Source organism: Centruroides vittatus, unplaced genomic scaffold, assembly GCF_030686945.1.
Source record: "Centruroides vittatus isolate TY-2023 unplaced genomic scaffold, ASM3068694v2 contig_392, whole genome shotgun sequence".
Lineage (NCBI taxonomy): Eukaryota > Metazoa > Arthropoda > Arachnida > Scorpiones > Buthidae > Centruroides > Centruroides vittatus.
The window spans coordinates 855,527-883,444 of NW_027122208.1; the positions used below are offsets into that span (position 1 = coordinate 855,527).

At 29.5% G+C, this 27,918-nt stretch overlaps 3 protein-coding genes across 3 annotated transcripts in view; 1 reads left to right on the plus strand and 2 right to left on the minus strand.

Annotated features, from left to right (window-relative positions):
- Positions 1-27,918, plus strand: part of Swt1 (Swt1 RNA endoribonuclease) — a 275,536-nt gene that overhangs the window by 160,416 nt on the left and 87,202 nt on the right. The gene's annotated exons all lie outside the window — the stretch shown is intronic.
- Positions 1-27,918, minus strand: part of LOC136975991 (alpha-aspartyl dipeptidase) — a 170,361-nt gene that overhangs the window by 69,329 nt on the left and 73,114 nt on the right. The window lies entirely within an intron of this gene.
- twr (signal peptidase complex catalytic subunit SEC11 homolog C twr) lies at positions 3,400-27,719 on the minus strand. Its single transcript, XM_067271200.1, has 6 exons — positions 27,561-27,719; positions 17,406-17,515; positions 17,100-17,249; positions 9,290-9,409; positions 6,826-6,883; positions 3,400-4,054 (listed from the first exon to the last, which is right to left on the minus strand). The coding sequence occupies exons 1-6, from the start codon at positions 27,603-27,605 to the stop codon at positions 4,004-4,006; spliced, it is 534 nt and encodes a 177-aa protein (XP_067127301.1). The 5' UTR covers positions 27,606-27,719; the 3' UTR covers positions 3,400-4,003.

A 27,918-nucleotide genomic window follows, 5' to 3' on the forward strand; every position in this document is an offset into this window, starting at 1 on the left:
TGTTTACGGCATGTAAATTAAATGGTAAAAGGTTTGCTACGAATTTTAGAATATTTAAGGAATAAATATATGACTCTAAAATTTGGAATTTATTTAGTTATCAAACGGTGCAAGTATTGTAAAAACGAGGTGTCGTCGTTACTGCCGTAACCCTTTTTAAATCGCTTACGGGCGGTGTAAAGATGTCGTATTTTGACTATAGCTTACATAATTTTCAATAATTCTAAATTTAATTACTTGTTACAAAATGCACTAATATGCAATAAACTTTGAGTAAAAATTTGATGACAGAGTAGAAAGAAGAAAACCATATCTTATAGTTTTAAATAAATCATAAAATACAATAGTTATTGCAGTATAAAAGCAATTAAAAAAGAATGGATATAAACAACAGAAAACATTCATTCTTGCATTACAAATAATCTGTTGAAAGCCTAGATATATTATTAAAGTGTCGTTTTTACCATTGTATTTATGGAATGATAAACAGGAGAATTTCAAATTTTGTATATACAGATTGCCCTCATTTTCACTGATTCAAATAACGTAGGTTTCAAATTTTCTCAATAAATTTTTTCCACAAGTATGGAATAATTTTGTAAATGCTAAATATAAATATTTGTATAGAAGAATTATAAAATTCGGTAGATCATTTAGATGTACAGAGGAGAAGACCAATGATGAACCAGACTGTTGTAAAGATAACTACTAACTCTCTTAAGCAATTTCTTGCTAATGTCGACTCATCAATTGAAGAATGTTGCAAAGGGACGCCAATTGTAAGAAAAAGTTTAAATATACCTATTACAAAATCTCCGAGGAGAGGAAAAGGCAAGGTAAACGACTTTCGACGAATATAATAAATATTTTATAAAGATATTTTTTGCGAGCCTCGGCCTAGCTCGTTGCAGATGGACGACCCTCAAACGGGACCGTCGCGAGTACGATCGACGTAGTGACTGTATAAAAATTGCATCGTCAATTTCGGTTAATAATACAGAAGTAACTTATTTATTTATATTACTTTAGAAAAATTTTGGTACTAATTATGTTTTTATTGAAAATATGACGTTTTGCAGTGTATATTGTGCACCTACATTTTTTATCCAAACTTTCGGGGAAAAAAATCTTTTGTTCTAATGTTTTAATTCAAATTTTTATGTTTAGGCACTTGTTGTTTGTATTATAAAGGAATTTATATAAGTTCTCGATCAAAAGCCGGCAACGAAGAAATTAATGTAGCCAAATATCCATAAATTTTCTCCTCTTTTAAAATTGGATGCACCCGCCAATGTCGCTGCTTCTTTTCCTTTATTAATTTCTGTTTTATTTTGCTAATATGTCATTCTTTGTTTCGTTTTGTTAAATTGTTGGCCAAAACTGCTTTCGTTGCAAGTTCGACAAAATTGATTATTATATTCCGGAGTATCGTTTTGCATTCGGATATTGTTATTGATTTCTAAAGTTACTTTTTAAACTCTAAGGCATAAACAATTAAAAACATTTATATATTTTTGGAATTAGTACCCATGTATAATGTGCATCCTTATTTTTCCCCTCACAAATTTGGACAAAAAAGTGCACACTATACACGGCAAAATATAGTATATCATATATACACGAGTGTATATATACCACATTTTTCTGTGCACTTTTTTGGCCATATAATAAATTAAATAGGGGTATGTCCTGGAATGCATCCCTATTTATTCCACAATAAGATGGATGTGAACTGCCTATCTCGAATCTCACGGGAATGAGAAAACAAACTTGAGATATAGAGATTCCTATACACAGTAAACAGTAATAGGTTTGATTGGAAGTATAATATTGTATTAATACAATAGCAAGTATAATACCAGTATTAGGTATAAATAAAATATTTTTGGCATACCTTAAAAAATAGTTTGCCGAGTTTTCCGACGCTCGACTTTCTTCGACCGATAAGACGGGAGCCGACCTCTCTGTCGGAGTAAAGAGGCGTTAATTGCAACCGCGTACCGTATTACGAGAGAAGTTTCTCGACTACAATTTCTGCTAACAAAATGTAGTTGCCGATCTTTGAATTCGCAATCGACTCTTCGGTCCGTAATCCGAGAAAAATAATTTTCTTCCGAAATCTCTCCGAGATAAACGTAGAAAATATATTGAATTTAGGCCGAAAATGCGGGAGAAAAACTAAATTTTGAGACAAGACAGGTTCGACTGCTTTGTTTAGTGTCTTCTGCGGGAATACGTCACTGGCACGAAATGAGGGTAGCATGTAATTTAAACAACGAATACACCTAATTAGCAAGCCCAGTGATTTTAGTTACTTTCAATTCTTTTATCTGATAATGTGGAAAAAGTGTTCAAAAAGCTAAAGATATCTGCTAATTACAAATTCACAGAAATAAATTTATATTGTTTAATGACCTGATATGTTAACATTTCTAGCTGTACGGATTTATATTGGTTCTGTTAATAAAAATAAACATTAAAAATAGAAAAATCACGTATTGATACTGCAATCGATATGCATATTTTCCTTTGTTAAAAATTTCATCAAATTTTGAACTTACACTATAATTATGTAATATATAGCAAATGAATTATTCACACAATTTAATTCTTTAAAAATAATTAAAATTATTCACTTTATAATACACTTTTCAAAATTTTTGCAGAAAGAAAAACTTTCCAGGTAATTTCTTAATGTGATATGAACATTTTCTTACCAATGTTTACATTTGCTGTTAGCACATTAATATTTCCTACAATTCAACAAAGTATTAAAAAGAAAAATAGTTTTCACTTTGTCACGAAGTTGTAACCACTATAAATAAATAAATCTCATCCGATAAATAAATAAATAAATATAATAATACAATGTCAAATCTTGTTTAGTTACAAATAATAAAGTCCCTTTAATATACTTTATATTTTCTTCCATTACTAAAATAATTTAACATGCTTGTGATAATTAAGGACAAATTAAAAGATGTTATTTATTTTTTCACTCGAAACAATAAATTTTATAAATGGTGGTAATGCATGTATCGTGTGTAGTGCAATATAAAAATAACAAATTGTGTGTTATAGATCTTAAAAGAAAAAATTTCTTTAAAGATGATCTTTAAAAATAATTAAAAATATAAAGATTTTAGAAAACAATTGTCAACATAAAATTATTTTATTCAAATTAATTACAAAAGCACCATATGAATCCTGATTCGGTATAATTCACTTATAAAACATTAACTTTTTACTGTGAATAATAATAATAAAAATTTCAAATAGAATAATAAAGTGTGAAAGTAAATTTTAATGGAAATCTAAAGTTATCACAATTACAATAATTAAATATTCAAAAGACAACAGTAAACTCTTACCTAAACTGTCAATAATACGTACTAAAACACACCTCTTAAAATTAAAGTTTATTGGTATATAAAGACTTTGTAATTTTGGAATGATACAATATCAATATGATGAAAAATCTATAAATTCGTCTACCCAATAAATACTGTATACGATGGAAAAATTCCCCGTCTCCGTTTCGTGTCGAATTAGACGAACATCAAAACACTGTCGGATTGACAAATGACATAGTAAATTTATGCATGAGAAACATGGCAGGCACTGTGTGTTTTGTTACAATATCATAAGACCTTATAGACAACAGATAACCTCCCCTTTCTTGCCGGATCAACACCGTTTGCAAAATGATTTCAATAAATGACTTTAAAAAAACAAGGCAATCACTTTAATAAGAAAGTATTTCGATTTTTTTTCTTTTACAAAATTATTTTCAGACAATGAAAATATAATAATAAAATATAACAGTACATAAACATCTCTCTTAATATAATGACAAATAATTTTCTCCAATGATACTTTTAATTAAAAGTAATACGTAGCCAACTTAGGAAGACAATGCCGTAAGGCTGTTAAATAAAATGTTCGATCGTTTTTGTGAATGCCTTAAAATCTTGAGAAATCATTCCCAAACGATTCTCGGTCATCATTCTCGATGTATGAGTACAAAAAGACCAAGCAATCCTAAGACAGCATACTGTACAAATTTAAAAAAGTATATACATAACAGTATCCTTTGTCAATATTATAATCAATAAATACATATGTTTATTCTTTTAAAAATTAAATGAACAGATAATAAGTATAGATTTTTAATATGTATATAATTTCAAAAATTTACTGTTAAACTTATGACCAGAAAACTTGATAGCAGCTCATAAATTTCATTATTAAATAATGTAGTTAATGATGTTACATAGACAAATAACTGTTTAAATATGTTATAATTTTGTGAAAATAAAATTTATATCTTTAAAATAATCATTTCTAAAGAAACTGTGGCGAAAGATCTGAAAAATTTTACAGCACAAAAAATGTCTTAGAGTTTAGAGAAATGTACCAAAATATATACTTAACAAAATAAATTTTTTTCATATAATGACAATACATCTGGTAATTTGCCGATTTTAGCATATTTCATTAAAATAAGCATCATATATGACAGAAAGATGTCACAATATGGAAACCGATTTAAAGTTTTTTTTAGCTTACTAGTAAATAGAATAGGAATTTTTCTGAATGCAATTTATTTATATGTCGAGTTCTAGACTCGAACCTACATTTATATCCAAAATGTTTTTATTATAGGGTAGATGTACCTATTTTGGCCAGTGTAGTACCAGTTCCGGCCAGAAAACAAATTTAACTTAAAAATATAATCACAAATGAAACAAACTTTTATTGTTAACTGTGTGAACAGTTAACAATAAAAGTTTGTTTCATTGGACAAATTTGAATATGTGGTGATTATATTTTTAAGTTAAATTTGTTTTCTGGCCAGAACTGGTACTGTACATCTACCCTACAAGTATTCACAATGATAAGCATTTCTCACTTAGAAGAGCTTAGTTGTATAAAAGCTGGGAATAGCAAACACAGTGACAATGATTTCAGTAAAATAGTAATGCCATCTAGCTGACAAAAATAGGAATCACCCCAACTGAATAATCAAATTAATTTACTGTTTTGAATATGTTAATTTTCAATAAAATTAAATACGGCAAAAAGATCGGCGTCGGACAGTTTTCGGAAAATTATCGGCGAGAATTTAATCTTAAATGTTGCCGTAAGAGACGAGATATTTATATGCGAAATCCGATTTTCTGATTTACGTATAATACGAAAGAATAAACATTAATTTTTCAAGATTGTCAACAGAAGAGGAAACATTGCAATTTTTTTATGAGCTACTTAAAATTGTCCATTAATAATCTTTTACAAAAAGATAAAGTCTCTTATGTTACAAATAAAATAATTAATTCCTCTGAATATTATGACATGCTTCTTGTCTAATATTCTTAATGACTTGTGAGCACTAAGATTGACCTTACTTTACCGCTAGACTTATTATACCGCCACAGAACGTCAAATTAGACTTAGAAAAACACTATTTTATTTTCGGAATGCATTTCGGACCCCGAAGTCCCTCGTCGGCTTTTTTGCTACAAAATTAACGGGAGGTTAACAATTTTTTCCTCCGTTAACATATTTTTACAAATAGTAAACACTACCTCGAGACAGCTTTCCATTAAGCCATTTAGAGCTTTTGCTATAAAACAAGCTAACAAAAGCAACGTTAACACAAAATGGTACTTTTGTGACTTTTAACAAGTAAAATCCAGTTTAATGAGGAAAGCTGCACATTGTGAACACTTTTTATAAATTTTTCATTCAAACAAACTATTTCAATGTAATTAACAAAAACTTTCAACAAAAATTCAAGTATTGCAGTAACGATAACTTGCAAAATAACTATTATTATAAACAAATGTCTCTAGATAAATTTTGTTCCGTTAATTTTCAATAATATAATGAAAGTTTTTATGTAAAAGAAGTGAAATGTTGTGTGGGTATGAGTCATGAAAATGAAATATTAAACATTTACAAAATTATAAAATGCATTATTTTTCACACTTATTGTGAAAAATTAGATCATTTTTGAAAAATGTTTGTAATGTTTAAATTCACTGTCTTCAATTGTTTGATTTAAATTCTGTATTCGTAAAACTGTAAAAAATTTCAATGACTGAGGTAATAAAATACATTAGTTTTAGAATAAAAACCAATTACAGTAGAGCGTCGAAAATTGGCGTCAATTGGGGACTGTGGTTGTTCGGATTAGGGATTTGTTCCGATTACGGTTTATGTACGAAAAAATATATTAACCTGTCCGATGTTCAAATTTTTCTCCGTTGCGTATCGCTTCCTGTTGAATTTTTCTCCGTTGCACGTCGCTTCGTGTTGAATTTTCGTCGATTTTAAGCCTAACAAAAATTGTTTTAATAATAATCGAGGCTATCGTATCGTTAAAAATTATTTCTTTATTTTGTACAAACAAAATAAATATATTGAAGAATATAAAAACATGAAAATTATACTTTAGAAGTAAATCTAGTATCAAAAACGTTCGATTCGGCACGACACAGTCCGACTGAAAATCGTTCCAATTTCCGGCCATTTCAATTACCTACGTTCCAATTAACGACGCTCTACTGTATTACTATTATTATTACTATTATTATTATAAATAATATGCATATCTAAGTATTAAATAATAAGGAAAATTTCTAGTTTTAAACTCTCAAATATAGTTTGTATTACTGGAAAAAATTTTAGGTTTACAAGAAAACTTATGAAACACTAAGTAAAGATATATAATTAATTAATATTAACTAATCATAAATGCAGAAGAATATTCCTCATTCTAACACAGAATTTCTTGAATATTACAAGTAAAAGAATACTCACCTTTAATTTTGGATAATCATTCATCAATATTGTAACTATTCCTACATATGGAACAAATCTAAAAAGAAATTATATGTAGTTAGTTTTAATTTTTAACATGTTTGATATTAAAATTTTAAAGTAGTATTAATCAATATATAAATGTCCATTGATTTATATATAAGGAATTGAATTACATTAATTTATGAAACAAATCATTATTGGATAAACTTAAATTACTCGGGAAATTAAGTTTAAAAAATCATTTGTGGTTAGAGATAAAAATGTTCAAAATATTTTTGAGTTTGCGATTCAAGTTAATTACATTTATGATATTTCAATTTATCACTTTTAATTTCCTTTTATCAAGAAAAAATGAAAATAATTGCATTACTTTAAATATAAAGTTCATAGCTAATTATCTATTATTATAAAAGCAAGTTTATACCAAACACTTGACACTAAATGTATTTATTTGCAGTAACTTTTGTAGCGGCCAGGAGTGTAAACATAGTAAATCTGAACTATCTTTCTTTTAGAAAATGTTTTTTGAATATTGTATTTCCAAAAAAGTCTGATTATATATTTGGAAAACTCTTGGCAATTGAATATAGTCAAAAGTTTTATAAAAGATTACTACTTGTTTTGTTGAGTAAATCATCATTTATCAGGATATGTTACTGATATAAATATCTTTTTTATTTTGAATATTTAAAAAAATTCAGAGAAAATTGGCACTAAAAATACAAAACAAGCAGATTGCTTTTTTCTGGAAACCCAAATTAAATTTTAAAAAAATTTTTTTCACCTATTAATATAACATTTAAATTTATCATCAGATGTTTATAAATTTTACAATTAAAATATATTTATTTTATTCTCTTTCTATATTTTTGTAATTTTAAATATATCTTCCAAGCTGGCATTCCATTCTCATTTCCATTTTTTTGTTGTAATAGCTGAAGCTAATGTAAAGTAGGTCAAAAACATTTCTGTTTTAATAAACAAATTTTGGATTTCAGAAAAAAGCAATTTCTTTTCTATTTTTACTGAATAATTCAACAAAACTGTCTTGGGATATTATGTAAAATACCGATGAAATTTTATTAAAACTTATAATATGAAAATAATAACTACTGGGTGTAAATTTATTTAGAAAGAAAAAAATTCACATTTTATCATAACATTTTTTCTTCGAAGTAAAAAAATATTTAAAATATCTTCCAAATAAATGATATATAATTACGTCTTGCATAATATTGTGGCACGTCAAATTTTATATATAAATATTGTAATTCGCATTTGAATTGAAATTCACACAAAATTGTTAAAGTAACATACAAAATAATAATTAACATGTTTGATATCATTGTTTTCAACTTTTCAATTATATACTATTTTTATAAGACACATTAAAAAACTGAATGCTATTATATATACAATAATAAACAAACTGCAAGATGAAATATTTTAACTCTTATTGAGTAGTGCAACCTTCTACAGAAACTTATGTTGCAATATGATGCAATAAAAGTGTCAACATGTGTTGCATTTTGAAAACTAGTTCCTAGTTTTTAAAAAAGCATTCGTAAAATATCTTTTGGATATAATAGAATGCTATCGTATGCAGCCGAAGATTGACGAAGCATATTTATATTAATTAAGCAAACTTGTTAACGTCAAAATGCCCATCTTCCGTCGTCCGGGAGATTGCAAATCTACTTCGCATTAATACGGACTCTGCGTAAACCGACGATGTAATAACGCCGTTCGACCGTACGCAGACGTGCACGTACGCGTACACTTTATAAATTTTAAATATGTTTTTCGAGCATAAACTATTCTGTTTACTAGTAATAGCATAGAATAGAATTTTAATTGGTATAACACTTATTGTCATAATGCATATTGCTAATATGATCTTAAAATGTAATTGTAAAAATATTTTGATTTAAGTTATTTTCCAAAGAGACTTTAATTTTCAAAACTCATATACAGTCAAACTTAATTATACTGTGTCTCTAGCATTCTGTAACAACATATCATACAGTACAATAAAATATAAATCTAGATCTCAAATTTTACATTTTGATTATTTTAGTTTTAATTGGCTATTTCTAGCTTATAAACTAAAAACGGTCAATCAGACTAAATATTTTATATCAATACATTCATTTAACAAAATCTTAAAAAACATCTCTAATACTCATCTCTGTAAAGTAAGACTATTTTTATATTAAAAACAATATATCATCAATTGCAAAATTATTTTGTACTTATTTTTTGATAATGTTTAGAATATCCAGATTTTGCTTCACTTTTTAATATCTTTATTTATGAAGTATCAATAAAATAAATTAAGCTATGAATTTATATCTAAAATGTACATAAAAATTTTATGTTTTAAAGTAAATTAAAACATCAGTATTACCATAGTAATTAATAAAATATTTCCAGTGTACCGAGTATGGAATAATTGACATACCCACGAGCTCTTCCTACTATATCTTTTTTCTCTAACCACAGTTGTCCCGGAGCATAAAGGCCTCGATCGTCTACCGAATTATTGTCTCCTTTTGTCAGAATTTTTACAGATCCGTCTTGTCTAAAATATCGTGAAATTATAAAATTATTATTTTAAAATAGTCGTAATAATAAAGTACTTTCCAACATTTATTAAATATACAAAATTACTTAATTCTTTTTGCCTTCAACTATTAATAATGAAAATAATTTGATCTCGACTTTATTAATAATAATAAATCTTTCAAAAAGTAATTATATTTTTACCACATTTTTCTTTAACGTGGCGAGTAAAGATCAAATTTCTAGTCATTTTAAACTCACCAAGATTAGATATAATAAACTTTATCCTGTTAAATTAACCTTAATTTTGGAGAGCAACTAAATTTTAACATGTACTTTCAAAACATAAAATTAAAAAAAATTTTTTTTATATATTTTATACATTATGTATAAATAATACAAAAGGATTTCTTGTATATCAACATTATTTTTTGGAGCAATTGTAATAAGTTACAATTATTAATATTTGAAAACACACATTGTAATTCTAAATTTAAGAAAATGAAAGAAACAAAAAAATTAATTTTAGTCTTTTCAATAAATAGTTAATAAATGATAGTTATTAATTCTTTATACTGGTTTTATTCAAATTAGTGCAGTTACTATTTGAGGATTGTATTATTTCCTTTGCACATACCTGTTTGACGTCTGTCATAAATAAGTTATATTTGAAATGGTAACCGATAACTTTCTTTATAATGAATACTATGTTATCCACGTATTCCGTTATTCGGCGAGACGTCGGTGCAGTGCTAAAACTCGTTCCGTATTTTAGCTCGCTTGTGGCGCCATTTCAAAATGCTTACAAAATTTCTTTCGTTTTTTGGTTTTTTGGGTGGACGTTATTGTTTACAAAATTTCGTTAGCGAGGCCGAGAAGCGCTAGCTTTTTACTAAGACGGCGAGCGAAGATGGCGGCACCACGTTTGACCGTTTTAATTGAACTAAATAATCAAAATTTTCTTTTAAATATTGATGAAAGAATTTATGACAATTTTCAAACAGGTAAAAATAGACAAAAGTTCAAAATATATTTATCGGAATGAGTTTGACAGGCATAATTGTCTCTTTTCGTCTTTGTATGTCAGATACGTAGACTGAATTTCTTACTTATTTTATTTGTATCTTGATTTTAGATATGAAGTAATAATACAATAATTAGCAATTGTAGAATTTCGTCGAATGGCAATTACGTAAAAATAAATTTTAAGGGAACCACCATTTATTCACTTTGTGTTCCGGAATACAAACTTTTTTGACGGCCAATCTTTCTTTGTAGGCTATTTGGTCGTCAAAAGATTTTATAATTAGCATTATACAACCCACATGTCAAAACTTTCAGCAAAACCATTATATATATTTTATTTTTATCACCTATATTTTATAATGCAATCTATGGCATTATAAAATATTAGGTAATTATCAGTAATTAATTATTTACTGAGTATAATTTTGTTTTAAAACTAGTAAATGCTTCATATTTTCATTAAGAACAGCAACCAATATCAAAAATTATTTTAAAGAACTTCAGACATCATTCAGTGCAGCTGACCTAGGCTTGCATGAAGGCACAGACATTCTTAATCGGAGACAAATAGTTATGGAAAGTATTTTCTGAAAATAATGGAACTTTCGGTAAATGCATTTAATCTAAAAAATATTTAATTGATAACTGCATGCAAGTATAATGAAATTGTATGACATTGTTTTTAAAATGTGGAGAACAAATTCTCATTATTGATGACAATCATACTGATCTACAAGAAAACTCTGTTGTGGTCAGCTCTCAAGATCCTTCAAAAAGCATACATAATAAAAGTAAAGGTAATTGTGATGTGTATACATGATTTCAAATATTTACCAAAGTAACAGATCTTAAAAATTAATTTAAATATTTGCTTGCAGCAGAATGGACACATGCAGCAGTAAAACTGTTAATAGTAACTAGAATAGATTTAGAAGAAGACTTTCAAAAGCCTAAAGTAAAAACAAAGCTTTGGGCTAAAATAGCAAATAAATTATGCAAAGAGGGTTTTTCATTTACAAGTTCAGATTGTGACCACAAGTGGAAAAATCTCATAATTACTACATACAGAAAAAACGTTGATAAAAGCAAAACATCTAGAGAAGGCAAAATATGACGGAAATATTTTAAAGAATTGCATGAAACTTTTGGTAGGAATATTAACACAAATCCGCCAATTACATGAAGTCTTCATCAAAAATTAATTCCAAAAGCAGAGATTTTATGAATGGATGTACTCAAGATGTGCTAACTGAAATTATCTGTGCCCAAAACAGAAATTGTCTCAGTATTACAAGTACCAAAAATTCAACAGTTTGGGTAAATCCAGCTCCCGTGGCCACTCAAATCTCTTGTACACAGTTATTAAATAATGCAAATGATTGTACAGGTATTCTGAAAAAAAATAAAAATAAAAGTGAATTAATTAAAAGTAGAAAAAGAAATCGGAATGAGCCACCATTGTGGTATGTTGAAGATGTGAAATGCAGGGATAGGAAGAGAGAGGAGAGAGGGAAAAAGGAAGATGAAAGATGGCAGGAACATAAGGAATTGGAGACTAGGAAAATACAAGTTTTGGAAAAACTAGTTGGATTATTACAAAATGTACCAAAAACAAATTGCAAATAAAAATTTTATTAACTTGAATGTGTTTTTGCTTAAAACTAATGTTGACATGAATTATTTGTACATTTTTTTCTTAAGAGAATATTTGCAGTAAATTAAATTCACATTAGACTGTAAGTGTTATTAATAAAACAATACAAAAAATGTAACTAATTCTTAAAACAATTCTAACCAAAAAATGGATTAAATGTTTTATAACAATTGTTATAGTTTATATTTATTGAGATAAATAAGAAAATATGATTATACTGCAAGTCATGACAAAAATAATAAAGATTTTTAATATTTGAAGACAAAATTCACCCACCATTTATTAGTTCTGCATTCCAGACAATACATTTTCAGTGACCAATCTTCCTTTCTAGACTACTAGCTGCCAAGAAGCTAAAAAAGTTCTTTTAAAAACAAAAATTTTTCAATTAAAAATACAAAGATTTTATAAAATCGGAACTGGCAATATACGAACATCCTTGTTTCCATCTGTACCTTCTTGGGGTGTTTCCACTTTTTATCCACAGAAAAAATGTATTGTCTGGAATGCAGAACTAATAAATGGTGATCCCTACTTGGGCAAATTTTGTCTTCAAATATTAAAAATAAAAAGAACCATCAGACGAAAAAATTACAAATAATAAAGATGTTATACACTCCTATCTGTTCCTAAAAACTCTAGCATCATTTGCAGAGCCTGGCCAACCTGCGTAAACATCCAAAAATTTCAACTCATGATCACATACAGCCTATAGGATAATCTTTTCTATTTATATGATCATTTTTTTCTTCTTTATTCACAGAAAAGGCAATATGGGTGCCATCAATGCAACAAATTGTTTCCGGAAATGGTTTCACTCTAAGTTTCTCAAATCCTTGTCGTATCCTCTCAATCTCAAAACCCTGTGGCATCCTAATGACCGAGTTTGACAAGGTACGGATTGATGTACAGAATTTTGTAAATTCTCTGTGGCCACTAGCAAATCCTAACCCGAAACGGTCACATAAGCCACAGTAGCTCTCCTGGTTCCCCATAAACCACAGAGAAAATAAAACAGATGCTTCCTTAGGAATTTGTGCTTTTCTCCTTGCTGGTTCCTGTGGCAGCATAGATAGCAAAATCTGAAAAAAATAATGCAAAAGTTAGTATGTAAATCTATAAAATTTAAAACAGTATGAAATATTACAGGATTCCTACTTAAATTTTTGTTTTCAATTCCCTGACTATCACAATCCCTTACAGTACAGCACATTAACAAAATAAACAAAATTCTTAGAACTTTTTAACTAGTTATTTTTTCTAATTAACAGTTATATATTTCATAATCACTGAGTTTGTAAAATTAAAAATAAAAGAAGAAAGATAGAATTATGGCATGTCTTCTCTACATAAACTTAAAATGTTTTATTAAATAAAAGTAATTTATCCTGTTATTAATCCACAACTGTAAAACTTTATGGCTTTGAAAAATGGAAGAAAAAATCTATTATTTATATAGGTCTACAATTCTTTCAAACTGCAGCCCAACAAATCATGTATAATCCATGCACAAAAATATAAATTATATTAAAATTTTCCCTTAATAAATTTCCCAAACTTTATAAAACATTAATAAAGTGGGAAAAAGTTTCAGAAATCAGAAATTGTTTTCTTATGCAGTCAAAATAATAGCATTCAAATATTCATTCGAATGGTATTATTTATCATTTATCATATTTAGTTCTTTGTTATTCTTTTAATTGATTCACTAACACCTGCCCTCAATTGAGTGCAAATGTGAGAGATACGGAGATAAAATATTTTTAAAATTTTTTATCATTGTTAGATTAAAATTAAACCAAAATAAATATATCTTTTGTCACTCACCTCGACGGTGCTCTTGTTAGACAAAAATAGCTTTTGAAAATATCGCCATTATATCTAGGCACGATGTCATGAATGTAGCCAGTTATTTTGTGCCTATCTTCCCTATATTCTTCGTTAGAATCGATGGCTGCTATTAATGATGAGTCTTCTGGCTCATCGTAGTCATTTTTGAAAAATCTCGAGTTTTGGATATACTGCAAATTCCAAACAAACACTTAAAATATCTAGAACAGATTCAGTGAAAATGCGATCCATTTTTTCTAGCGGAATGCTAGCTATTGTGTTCCTTCTAACATGTCATCAGGGAGTTAAATGTTTCACATATCTGCTAGCAGATAGCAAGCGCTACGCCGAATGACGGAAAATGTGGTATGTATACCAATACAGTAGATTATCGATTATCCAAATACCGATCAACCGAAACATTGGTTAACCGAAAGCGTTCCAGTTGGCAAATTCAAATTTCTGCTAGTGCAATATTTGGCACTATGTCTTGGGCTACTCCAATATTATTTTTGTTGGTGTGCGTGTTTTAGCTGGCAGCACTGGCACAACCATGAGAAAGTACTTAAGGACACGCCAGTATTTGAACAAGGCTTTTTTTCCCATTATGAGTGGTGAGCTTTGGTTGTTTTGTGTGGTGTTTTTCTCGGGACTGCGTGTCCGAACGTGTGTTGTGCTGAATCAGAACGTTTTTGATACTAGATTAACTTCCAAAATATAATTTTTTTGGTTTTTATATTTTCAATATATTTATCTTGTTTGTGCAAAATAAAAAAATAATTTTTAACGATACAATAGCCATGATTATTATCTAAAAAAATTTTTTGTTAGACTTAACATAGATGAAAATTCAACATGAAGCAACAGGCATTGGCGAAAAATTTCAACACAGGATAGGTTAATATATTTTTTCATACATGATCAGTTATCCAAACAACCCCAGTACCGAATTGTTTCAGATAATTGATGCTCTACTGTAATAAGAAAATTATTTAAAAATACACCTACTTTTGATATGTAAAATATTTCATTTTTCTATCAAAAAATTTATTTTTTAAATAAATATATCATCATAAACTACAGTAGATAGGTATTAATATTATATTATTTCCCTAAATTTTCAGAAAGCCTGAAATAGTAGCCACATCTACTATTCAAGCAAAGACAAGGGTAGTTATTATTCAAATAAAACCAGTATAATATTAATAGAAAATAATTAAAAAAACTGCATTTTTGTTTTTGTTTTTAAATTGGTCATTTTTTTAAGCAAAATTAAGGTGTTTGTAAATTGTCATTCTTTATCATCATTGTTGTCCTTATCAAAATACAGTGGACCCTCGCTATACCGCACACCCGGTTATAGCGCGGGCGATGTTCGCGACGCGATAAGCCCAAGCACGTATATACAGGTCCGTGCGGCTTTAGCGAGTAGCGCATTTTATTGTTACTGCGTATTGAGTAATTGTGTATGTATTGAGTTCCTGCATGTATTTCGAATAGCATTTAATTATTGTATGCATGATGAGTAAAAGAAAAGACAAGCTATGTACAGTAACAATTATACAGTACGTACTTATTAAGATGTATAACTATGTTATGTGAATTTTAATAAAACACTTAATAAATAAATTGGGTTTTTTATTAAAATACATAATATGTATGTAGTTGATGGGAGGTTTCAGTATGTAGTTCAAATCGTTCTGAGTAAATTTATTGTGTCGCCACCGCGCCACTCGGTATAATGCAGTTCACCTTATAACGCGGGTGTTGTTTCCCACCCGACATGCGCGTTATATCGGGGGTCCACTGTAAAATAAAAATCTTTAGACGTTTCATTTAAGTAATGAATCTAAAAATTATTATTATTATAACTTAATAAAAATAACTTTATAATGTTAAGCTTTTGCTAAATAAAATACATTTAATTCTCTGAAAATGAAAATTATTTCAGTGAAATGAAAATTTTTATAATTATGAAAATGTTTTACTTCAGTTTAGTACATAAATTCTCTCTTTAAATAATTCCAATTTCTATGAATATAAATTAATTCTGTTTTTTTTCTTATTATCAAAGCATATTACATTTCCAGTGATAGAGAAGTATCTTCAAATCCCTTCAGCTTCCAACAAAACATGTATAATGTATCAATTTACAAACATTTTTGGAACCCACATGATTCCAGCTTCAGGTGGATTCCAAAAACGTTTGTAAATTGATACATTTTACATGATTTGGTACAAGCTACAGAGTTCAGTGATCTGAAGATATTGTTTTTCATATATGAATATTGATAGATGAAATACAAATTTAAAAAAATACCAACATAATTCTTTAATTAAAACACTAATTGCTATCAGTAATAATGTGGCAAAACTTAAAATGCTTATCAAGCATGAAATTTTACTTGTATATAATCTAAGTAATTGTATGTTTCGTCATTGTATTTTCATTATTAAATATATATTTTAAAATAAATATTTAATAAAGAAAATTTTTTGAAATTTAAAATATCAGCAATACATAAATTTTACCTGAACTTTACTGTTTTTAAATCATATTATAAATACAATAAAATTAACATTAAATTACTTTTAATATTTTTTCCCTTCTTCAGAATATACTTTTTCCAATTCTACATTCGTAGTCCAGTTCAAAGCAATCTTTGGGTTATACAATAAAAATAATTGTTTATTTCTGATATTTTTTTCTATTTTAAAATTAAATGTATGAAGTTTGTTATCCATGCAGTCATTTAATATTAACATATTAAAATGTTCTTATAATGAGATGCAGAATTCTGTATTACAATTTGAATTATATATTTTTTGATAATGTAAATTGTGATAATTGTTATAAATAAAAATTATGATTTTTAATTCTTAAATATTGTTCAAGTTTTTGGAACTGAGCTTAAACATTTGTAATTTATTTATGAATGAAGGCATTTTTAATAAATACAAAATGAAAGTAATTGTGAATTATTAATTTACTTAAACAAAAAACTTTATAAATTTACTTATTTAGGAATAACTGGAAATAATAAGCATTTTGATTTGACTGATCTATAATATGATCTATTCAATTACATATGAAACATTTTAATTAGTTAATGTATAACAATAAAATATAATATACAATATTTTTTTTTTTAAGTTTATATTTAAAGAAATACATTTGTTAAGAAATACAGAAACGTACTTTTCGTGCAACTTCAAAACTCTATGAACAATTGGAATATCACGGCCTTCGACTTTAAATACTACAATGTCTCCCACTCGAATGGGATCTTCTCTATGATTTGTGAGAAATAACAAGTCACCCCTATGGAATGCTGGTTCCATACTCCCACTGAAAATACAAATTAAATTTTACATAGATATTGTTTTAAAATAAAAAGCACACAAAACATAAAATCAAACATGTTACATTTTCATTTTACAAATATTTAGAATTGCTACGTTATTTTGTTATTACTTTGTATTTTTCTCAAATGGTATATATTACCTCAGTACGACGACAATAGGACTTTCGCTTCCTGTAACCACCATAAGTCCCTTCCATATCATTAGTGCTGATGAAACTATCATTCCAAAGTTAAGTACTTGATATATCAACTAAAATTGTAATAATTTTTATTATTAAACATTAAAACTATTCAAATAGTAAGATATAATTTATTCAACACATTCTTAGAAATGCAATATCTATTTTAGAATTATCGCAATTTAAAAAAACAAGCAAATTTTATAATCTCTTATAACATTATAAGTTTTGATATCTATCATTATCTTAAACCATAATTAATTAATTAATTGAAGAAATTTTTTCTCTTATTATACAAAAATAATTATTAATATTAATGTCATTTCTATACTTAATAATTTTATAAATTTACTTTAAACTTACATTAAATAGATTCATTTAAAACTTGAATTATTAATTATAGATTACAGAATATTTTATATTATAAAAACATAAATTTTAAATATTTTTAAAGTTCAACAACATATCCATCTTCAGAAAACAGTGATAAGAACAAAAAAGGTAGTTTAAAATCTTAAATATTAAAAAATAACCATTTCATATGATTTCATACCATATCATATTAAAAAAAACCATTTCATACACATGAAACTTCAGCCATTTCCATCCTTTCTATGCAGGCTTCTAGAAGACTTACGTAACTGCTTCTTTGGATATGTATCATTCCAGAAGCCTGCAAAAAGAGAGACTGAAACTTGTCGAAGTTTCACATGTATGAAACGATCATCATAATGGACACTCCATTCAGACCTGAATAGAGTGTCCATTATGTTTCTTTTTATATATAGTTTTATATTTTCTATTCCTGACTTAAATTTGTTGAAAGAAATTTCTGAAATGGAAGTTGAGTTAAAGTATAGTATCTCTTGATTTGACAAGAAACATATTAAAATAGTTTTTCTTAATATAAATAACAATCAAAAATCAATAAATAAATTAATTAAAACTTAATATAAATAACACCTACAACAATATATGTGAAACAAGCCAAAACTGCAATAAAACAGTTTATATAATGATGAATTTAATAGAAACAGCTAAAAAAATTACCAAAACATGTAACATATATTTAAGATGGTTTGAACTGAATTAATTCATTAATACTCCTCTGTATTAATTATTTCATTTTTCCACTTTATGGTGATTCACAATAATCATAGAAACATTAAATCATAATTCAATTCTTATTTTGCAGAAGAAAGTTCTTTCTCAATCCATAATGTCTTAAAGTTGTGGGCAGCATTGGAGGGAAAATAGAGCTGTCTCACTGATCCTATATTGGTACATTTTAATTAATAGATAAGAAGTGACATTTTAGTAATTTAAAAATCACACCATTAAATTCTCCAAAAAAAGTTATGTTTATTAGATCCCTTTTCAACCCTGTAGACCGGGGGTCGGCAGCTTTTTTGTTTCTTAGGTGCTCCCTAAGAAACAAAGAAAGTTTAAAATAGAAAGTTTAAAAACAATCAAGAGCACATAGTTTAATTTTTGCAATAAAATCACAATGTTGTAACAAATAAACAAAATAATTATGTTTTGAAATATATATATTTATAAAAATTAAAGATTATACATGCATGTAATAACTGAAAAATGAAAATTAAAAGTATGTACATAAAATAACACAAAATTAAATTAAAAGTTTATATATTTGCACTTGCGTGACTATGGTTCTAGAGAGTGTATTCGAAATATGCCACAGATGCGGCATTGCAGACATCTGCAGTAGACGATTCCCTTTTAATTTCTGTAGCAGACAGAGACGTGCACTCGAAATATATAATAATAAATTATAATATATACACATAAATTTTTCACCAGTTTATAAAGAATTTATTATAATTAAGTTAACTTTTTTTATCAAAAATGTACACCACAAAAATATTTAAGAAAGGTATCTGATTTAAAAACCTAATGAATATAAGCAATTAATTTTTATTTATTTATCAATAAAAATTCTATTGCAATATTTTAATGTTGATTAACACGTTAACTGCCACCTGTAATATGATATTTTCCATCTTTTCAGGCCACAATGAGAAAATTTGATATTTAATATTTTATTATGATATAAATAGAAGGGTCGTTATATAACAGTCGGTAGAGTGAAGATTAAAAAAATATATCGACGACGACTGGCCATCGTATGGCCCGAAACCGGAGACTATAAGACCATGTAATATTTAATATTAATTACTTTATATGTAACAAAAGAGAATAATTAAACTAGTTTTCGATATTTTTTCCTTTTTTTAACAATTCACTATTAAAAAAACACTATTAGATATAAAATAGCATTTTATTTAAAAAAAAACTACGACAGCCGGCCGTCGGACCACTTCGTGAGGCCACACGACGGCCGGCAGTCAGAAACCAACTTCATAGACGTCCGCGAGAAGCCACCGCTAGGACGTAAAACAACGTCTTACGAAGCCAGGATAATTTAACCTTGAGCGAAACTACATTGGTTATAGCGACGACGGGCAATCGGATGGCAGTTAACGTGTTAAGAGTTTTGAAATGAAATTATTATTTTAATGTATTTTTATTTCAGTAAATTTTTTAGCACTAGAAAAAAAATATCTTTTTGTGTTATTACACAAATATATTTAAACTACAATAAATACACTTAATAACACATATTTAAACTCAAATTTAATACCAGAAAAACATTTAAAATTCAAAAATAACTTCCATTAAATACCAATTCCCTGAGAAAATTTTGAGGAAGATTAAAAAACCTACATATCAAAAAATCAATAATGACAGTCATTATACTTATGACACTGAAAACTCAATAATTACATTAACAATTAAAGAAATATTACATCAAATATTAGTTATATGAAATTAAATTAAACACTTCTTCAACTAAAAAGCTGCTTCAATAGATAACATAACAAGGATAATTATAAATCATACCATAATGTACTTATTTTAAAATTTTTACTAAAAGGAACAATATTAGTATAACCTATAAACAAATTCACTAAATATCAAAAATACTCAACATTTCTAAATACAAGAAATTAAAATATTTTTCATACTTAAAATCCAAAATTTATGAAATTAAGCAAATTTATAATTTCCAGAAGTATGATTTTTAAATTGTGAAGTTATTTCTTAATTATCTTATATAACAACATATATTTTTCCTGTTTTATCTTTTTATATGTCTCTTGCCATTATTTTAATGAATTAAGAATGCAATATGAGAGTTTTTGCACTCACACTGCACTCCTAATTGCGAACAACTTACTATCTTCAGGCAATGTTAAGACAAGTAGAATTAAGTGTAAATATTCTGGAATACTAGTAAAACATAAAAACAAGTTTTATACGGTGGAACCTTGCTTAACGAGCATAATTCGTTCCAGAGTCTTACTCTAATGCGAAACACTCGTTAAGCGAAACAATTTTTCCCATAGAGATTAATGTAAAATACGATAATGCGATCCACGCCAAAAAATGTTTTACGTTTTATGTATTCAAAAAAAATTATACAATGTACACTGTTAAGGAGCATGAATCATCATCATCTTTTCTCTTAGCGTGGAATGAACCCTCCTGGAATGAGAATTCGATTTGCAGAAACAAAAAAAAAAAAAAACAATTACAGCAAATATGTTTGATAAACACTCCAAATGATACGCCAAATTCTTTGGTCATGTAAATGCTATAATTAAATATTAGAAATTAATTAATTTGACTAGAGGTAGGCAGTTATGTTTCCATCTTGTATTAAATTTAATAATTATAAATAGTTAATTTTTAATTCAGTCATTTCTAAAATTTAATTTGGAATCGGTCATTAAATTTAATGACCCAAGAATTTGGCATACCGTTTGGCGTGTTTATCATATAACGGGCTATGGTTGTTGATGTTTATAAGTAATATGCATGAACGCAAGTTTAGAAAAATATGTGATCGCGAGCGAAACTAAGATGCTAGCGGAACGAGTGCTAAACACAGACCGATGGAGCATGCCGCATGCGCACGATTTGGGACTTCCCCTCTCCTCGTCACTCGTTAAGCGAGGCAAATTTTTACAATTTTCTTTGCTCGTTATGCAAGGTTCCACTGTATTTTATATCTGTTTTACTAGCATTTCAAAAATCTTTAATAAGATCAAATTTTGATTTTAACAGGATTAGACAAATGATAAAATAACTTTTCCAGCTAAAATAATAATGCAAAACTTAGAACTTTGACTTTCCCATTACCATTAAATATTCCTTGTTAAATAAGGAATGTGGATGGTCCTGTTATAGCATGAGATGATTTTAGAAAGAAATTAATGTCCTTTGTAAGTTAAAAACTGTTTATCTCAATTTTCACTCGAAGAAGACACTAATGGTAATTGCCTTTTAGATCTCATAAAAGAACTTCTTGCTTAGTCTTTGAGGTCTTCCATAAACCCGATTTAGGTTCTATATTATTTCCCATTCTTTCCAGCCATTTATCTGTAAGAATGCTATTATCAGTACTCTAATACAGCATATGTATTTGTTAATCTGTGCATCTGAGTTGCTATTGAATTAAAATGAGTAATTTTGACTCTTCTGAAGGCAGATTACACTCTTAGTCTAATTTTACCAAAATTAAGGTACTGCAATCATTTTTTTCTCGTTCTACAATGTACACTAAGTTAACATTGAATTTTCAAGCATTTCTATTTTGTTTTTAGATGATATCTCACAAAAGTTAGTACTGATGTAATGGATTATCAGCTTTTTTAAATATTTGCCCTCAGCCATCCTTAAGATTTCTTATCAATGATAAAGATCCTTTACCTTTATTTGAAGAATCAGAAATTTGCAAAGTTTCTCTTCACATCCCTTCTATGGGTGTTAATAAATATTACGTAGGTGTAACTGCCTGTATATTGGCTACATGCTTTAAGAAAACATCGAATGGACATTGAGTATCCTAGGCACACTATATACAGTAGTTAGCAAAAATCAATTTTAGTAAACAGTTTAGAAGCCTTTTGGTTTAAAGTTCACTTTTATAAGCTTATTTTGATATAAATTTGATTTACAGGTGCTCCCCTGCTTACGAACATTCAACATATGAACAATTTGACCATACATCTGAAATTGAAATTTTGTGCGGATTCTTTAGTTCTCGACATCGTGGGATGACACTGAAGTCAGTCTTTGGCCAGTAATATATAATTACTACGGGCTCATTTCTACTCATATCATTTTTTGTTTTTGTGAGAATTCTAAGGTTCATTATGAAATGGTGTTGAAGTTAGTAAGATTACATTAATGGTGTTTTTTGTTGCAATTTGCAATTTTTATAAACTTTTACAATTAGAACTTGAAAAATGCATCCAAAATATAATAGTAAATCTAGCAGTAGAGATAAATGAAAGAAGTGTCACTCTATTACTATGGAACTAGTTTCTATATAACTAAAACTGGACATTATAAAACTAAGTATTAGGTGAAAAAAACTATTTGAAACACCTGCTACTTTGCAGTAACAAGTGCAAGAACCTGATGAAGAACCAGTATTTCGGTTCGAAAACATTAGTAACGAACTATTTGGGTTGATTTTCTTGGTGGTCGTCTAGAGAGTGCACACCGGTAACAGGTAGAGCATTTTAGTTAGTAACAAGTGGGTAAACAAGCACAATGTATTCTATTGAAGGATTGAAGGACATTGAAGGATCATAAATATATAAATAAACAACAACTAACCCGTTATATATAAAGACCAACAACTGCTGAATTATCGGGCTAGCAAATGGCTATAGAAATATTAATAATTTAAGTTAATTTGGTACTAGAGTTAGGCGTTAGGTGCCATCTCTTGCTAAATTTAATAATTAGAATTTTAATAAAATAATTTAAATAAATTTAGGCCTAACTGGAAGAAAAGAATCGGCCCGAAGCGTGGTCGTACGGTAATCTTATATCAACTGGAAGAGGAGATCGGACCGAAGGTCCGGGTAGCATAACTGGTAACGTGTCTGCACGGATAGCAGAAGTTGCGGGTTCGAGTTCCGCTTCGGGCCGATTCTTTTCTTCCAGTTAAGCCTAAATTTATTTAAATTATTTTATTAAAATTCTAATTATTAAATTTAGCAGGAGATGGCGCCTAACGCCTAACTCTAGTACCAAATTAACTTAAATTATTAATATTTCTATAGCCATTTGCTAGCCCGATAATTCGGCAGTTGTTGGTCTTTATTGATGGATCAAACACCAACAATAAGTGGTTATTCTGTGTAAAACTATACTTATTAGGTTAGTGTTAAACTTACAAAAAACCTTGGAAACCTAACTTGTTTATAAGTAGGAAAGCACTTGTATGGTTGGGAAACATCACGTATTGTATATAGCAATCCATACAATCAGCCCACTTTTTCCTTACCTGAACATTGAATTATCTTTTCAAAACTTAAAATTTTAAGAAAAGCTTCTTAATTTAATACATATCATCAGGCTGATGGCTGAATAGTTAAGATAGCAGCCCACTGTTCTGAGTGATCCAGAATTGAATCTGGATGGATCAGAAAATCCTAGAAATTTTTCAGGGGTGGTATATATAACTATGTTGAACCCCGTCCCTCAGCACTTGAAAACTGATGGTAAACTTGTGGCATCTTTATGGTTCAAACATTTTCCAGTAAGACTGGATCTATATATTTCAAATTTCTCTAGTCATTGCTAAAGACTGTGAGCGCACCTGTCTAATAATCTTAGCTTCATTCCAATCAATCACCGAACCTTCAGATACTTTGTGATACTTTGGATAGTGCTGTATTCTAGTGCCCTTTACTTATATCATACACATGTTCCTTAAGCCTTTTACTCAACTTCCTGGTGGTGACACCAATATATTCTTTATTTAGCCTAGTTGATCATTTTGTATGATATTCTGTACACTCCAGACTGCTGCTCCTCCTTTATCCCGCCCTTGTCGTTTCTAAGTCGACTATAAATCATGGGAGCCCATTTATATACAGTAGAACCTTGATTATCCAGACCTCTATTATCCAAATTTTAGATTATCCGGACTGTTCAAAATAAACAAAAATTGTACGAATTTGCTGATTTGCACTTGGCGAATTGCGACACCATTTATGCACGTACGTGATGGAATGCGTGGAACAAAATTTTGAAAAGACCATTAGTAAATTCCAGTAACAGTAGAAAGTGGTATAGGAGAATTGTGGAAGCAATAGCACAAATTTCAATGTGTTGAGTGTGACGAAGAAGATGTAACCGAGTGGTTAAATTGCAACGTGAACGATTCTGGATTCCAAATTTTGAATGATGAGGAAATAATTAAAGAAATATCTGCCTCAGATGAACAAGATCGAGAAGATGAAGAGATTTGCAAAGTAAGAGATATTGGTCCTACATATTCTGAAGCTTTTCAGTGCTTAGATGTTGCCATGAAGTGGTTTGAGAGCTAAGAAGAGTGTAACTCAGGACAACTTATATGTCTTAAAAGTATTTGCGATTTAGCAGCTTCAAAAAGAACAGCTAGCTTTAAACAAAATTTGTTAATTGAATTTCTTAATAAAAAATAATTTAATATTGAAGTTATATGTAAATCTAGACAAATAAAAATTATACTACATGCACTGTCAATTATTATTTTTTTCAATTATCCGGATTTTTCCTTATCCGGACTACCTTCATCCCCAATTAGTCCTGATAATAGAGGTTCTACTGTATTAATCTTGTACTTGGCTACTTCCTTCACAATATTGGACATTCCTCCGCTATATGCGAATTTAGTAATTTCTTTGTTTGTATTCTCTTTTGCCTTCTTTTTATTAGGTACCAAGTACGATCTTATTAACTTTTCAATGATTTCTGTTTTAAATCCCAAGGATCCAGCAATGGTTCCGATCCTATTTAACTCTTGCCACCTGTCGTATATGTTAAGAGCAGTAATTAAATGCCCTTCTAATAAGAGCCCTAAATGCCGACAGTTTGTAAGCAGGCGGATCGTCAGATGAGGAAGGAACGTACAATGGGTCGTGCGTAGGTTTAATGTATACCTTAGTGTGGTTAAGGAACCGTTTTCAAATGTAACGTTAATATCTAAAAAATGCTCTTCTGTTTTACTAAGTTGCTCTAATTTTAGTTTTAAGCCATCCTCATTAGAATTTATCTCATTCAAAAAATGCCGCATTCTTCTGTCATTCTTCCGTAAAACGAATACGTCGTCTATGTATCTTTTGTATAAGATTATTTCATCTTTAAAATTCCTAACTGTAATCTGTTCTAATCTACGTAGAACCAATTCACAAAGTAACCTGGACATCGGGCTGCCCAAGGGCACACCTTTCCTTTGTTTACATATTTTGCTTTCAAAGCTAAAGAACGACCGGAAACATATTAAGTCGGCAGCCTACCTCGAAGATACGAAAATGCCGACGGAGGCAGAGAGGGGATCGGACGGTATTTAAATTCGATTTTTCCGCACGGCAATCTATAAATTTTTGCTCGCCGACGCGTCGACGATTAACTCCTCTTCTCTCGTCCGTCTTCGACGGGTCGGGTCCTCCGTCGGTAGAGTCTGGCCGATCGTCTCCATCTCTCGTCCATGCCGCGGAAAATAAAGCTTTATAATTTTGAAGGAGGCGCGCGACTTCTTTGTAACTATATTATTCCCGTTTTCTTTTTGTTAAGTTTTAATTCTTGCCTCGAATTTTTCCTAGGGCAAGAAGCATGCCGCACCAATGCGTAAACCTTCGCCCGTAGACCGGATCCGTAGTTTTGGGCCGGACGGTTGCCAGATCGTCCGGCCGCAGAGACGTGGCGGCGCAACCACCCACCTCTGGTAAAATTATTTATTATTTAATTAGTTACACGGCCGTATTACGGTGCAATAATTCGGCAGTCATCCGGCTTTACGCCACGCGGAACGCTAAGCCGGTTAGATATATTCTCACGGATCCGTCCGATCTCCGTACGACGCAAACGTAAACGTTCGTGCAAAGGTAAAAACTCGAGAGTAAAACTAAAATCGAACGTGACGAAATCGTACGGCATCTTTCGGAATTACGATTACGAGCGCTCGAATTACCGTCAAAAACTAATTTACAAAATAAAAAACCACGACGATAATTTAATTTTTTAAATTTAATTTCAAATTTTTACGTAATCATTTCATAAATAATAAAAATATTTCGATAAACACTCGGATTCTTCGAATATATCGACACAACCACCTATTACTTAAACGACATTACTTAATCGATTTGAACCGTACTCGGATTTACAGAAAATTAATTTAATTTTCCATACGTCTAAGTACCCCCGCTCCGAATATTTAGTTTTTCACGATTCGGAGAGTACAAAGATCGAGAAGACAAATTTATTCGTCCGTCCATCCGGTTACGGCAAGGCAACGCCGGAGACGCCTTCCGGGAGGTCTCTCCGAGGAAAACCGGCCCCCGCCGACCCAAACGCGACGGAGGCAGAGAAAACCCGGAACTCTCCGGGCAACCGGCCCGTCCGAGCCGGGGCGAACCCGCCGCCGAACTCCCGGCGAGGGGAACGAAGACCTCCGGGCCGCCGGCGGGCCGAAGACAAATTTAAAAACCCCGATTTCTACAATCAGATACAAGGTAGACGATAGATATTAAATTATATACACGTAAATTCACTTTCAATTATAATTTTAATATAAAAAGTAATTTATTGCCGTTATAAGAAAGAAACGAATAGGCTTTAATTAGGAAATTAACGAAAATTTCTCAAGAACGAGACGAAATTGTATTATCATTTTCAGAATTTGACAGCGCATCGGGTACGTTAATGCCCGGTATAAAAGCGAGGCGAATGAATTACTTTTCAATAGACGAAAACGAAACGGAGTAGTAAGGATTTACCACTCGATTTCATTTGAATTTTAATCCCGTCCGATTCGTAAGGAAGAATCGGACGAGACGAAAGTGAAATAGTCGGTAAAATAAGACGTTTGGCTGCTTATCGCAGGCCGTGGATGCCCGTTTTTTCATAAGAACACGCATCAATCTGGAAAGGAACAAGATGGTTTACATTTTGCAGACTAACACGTTGGCAATCGACGTGCACATAGAATAAGACACGTGACTTTTCTACGGGAAGGTTACTTACTTGTCGCTTGTTCATCCGTCTGACATCGTCTAAAAAGTCCAACATGTTTGATTTCTTCGATAAATTACGATAAACCCAAAGAATATAAATCGAGTCTTTCTCCCATCCGCTAAACCACGTCACTCGACCAGCGGCTACTCTCGTCACCGAAACTACTTCGGCCTTTCGAAAAATATACATTTTCAAAATTGTAGTAAATATTATCATATAAATTAATTTAAATTAATTATATAAATTAATAACTAATTTTAAAAGGTAAAAATGTCTGGTAACGAAAAATCGAAACGAGCCAAATTTCTTATCGTGGATATTGCACCGGTGTCCGTAATTTAATAATTGAGAAAAATAGCCAAGCGCT

Bases quoted from the DNA above. Each gene is read 5' to 3' on its own strand.
- twr (XM_067271200.1), bottom strand. From the start codon at position 27,605: ATGTTGGACTTTTTAGACGATGTCAGACGGATGAACAAGCGACAA. The intron at 17,250-17,405 runs GTAATATATACC...TTGTATTTTCAG, and splicing joins CCTATTGTCGTCGTACTGAG to TGGGAGTATGGAACCAGCAT. The intron at 9,410-17,099 runs GTACGTTTCTGT...ACGATATTTTAG, and splicing joins GTTTTGAAGTTGCACGAAAA to ACAAGACGGATCTGTAAAAA.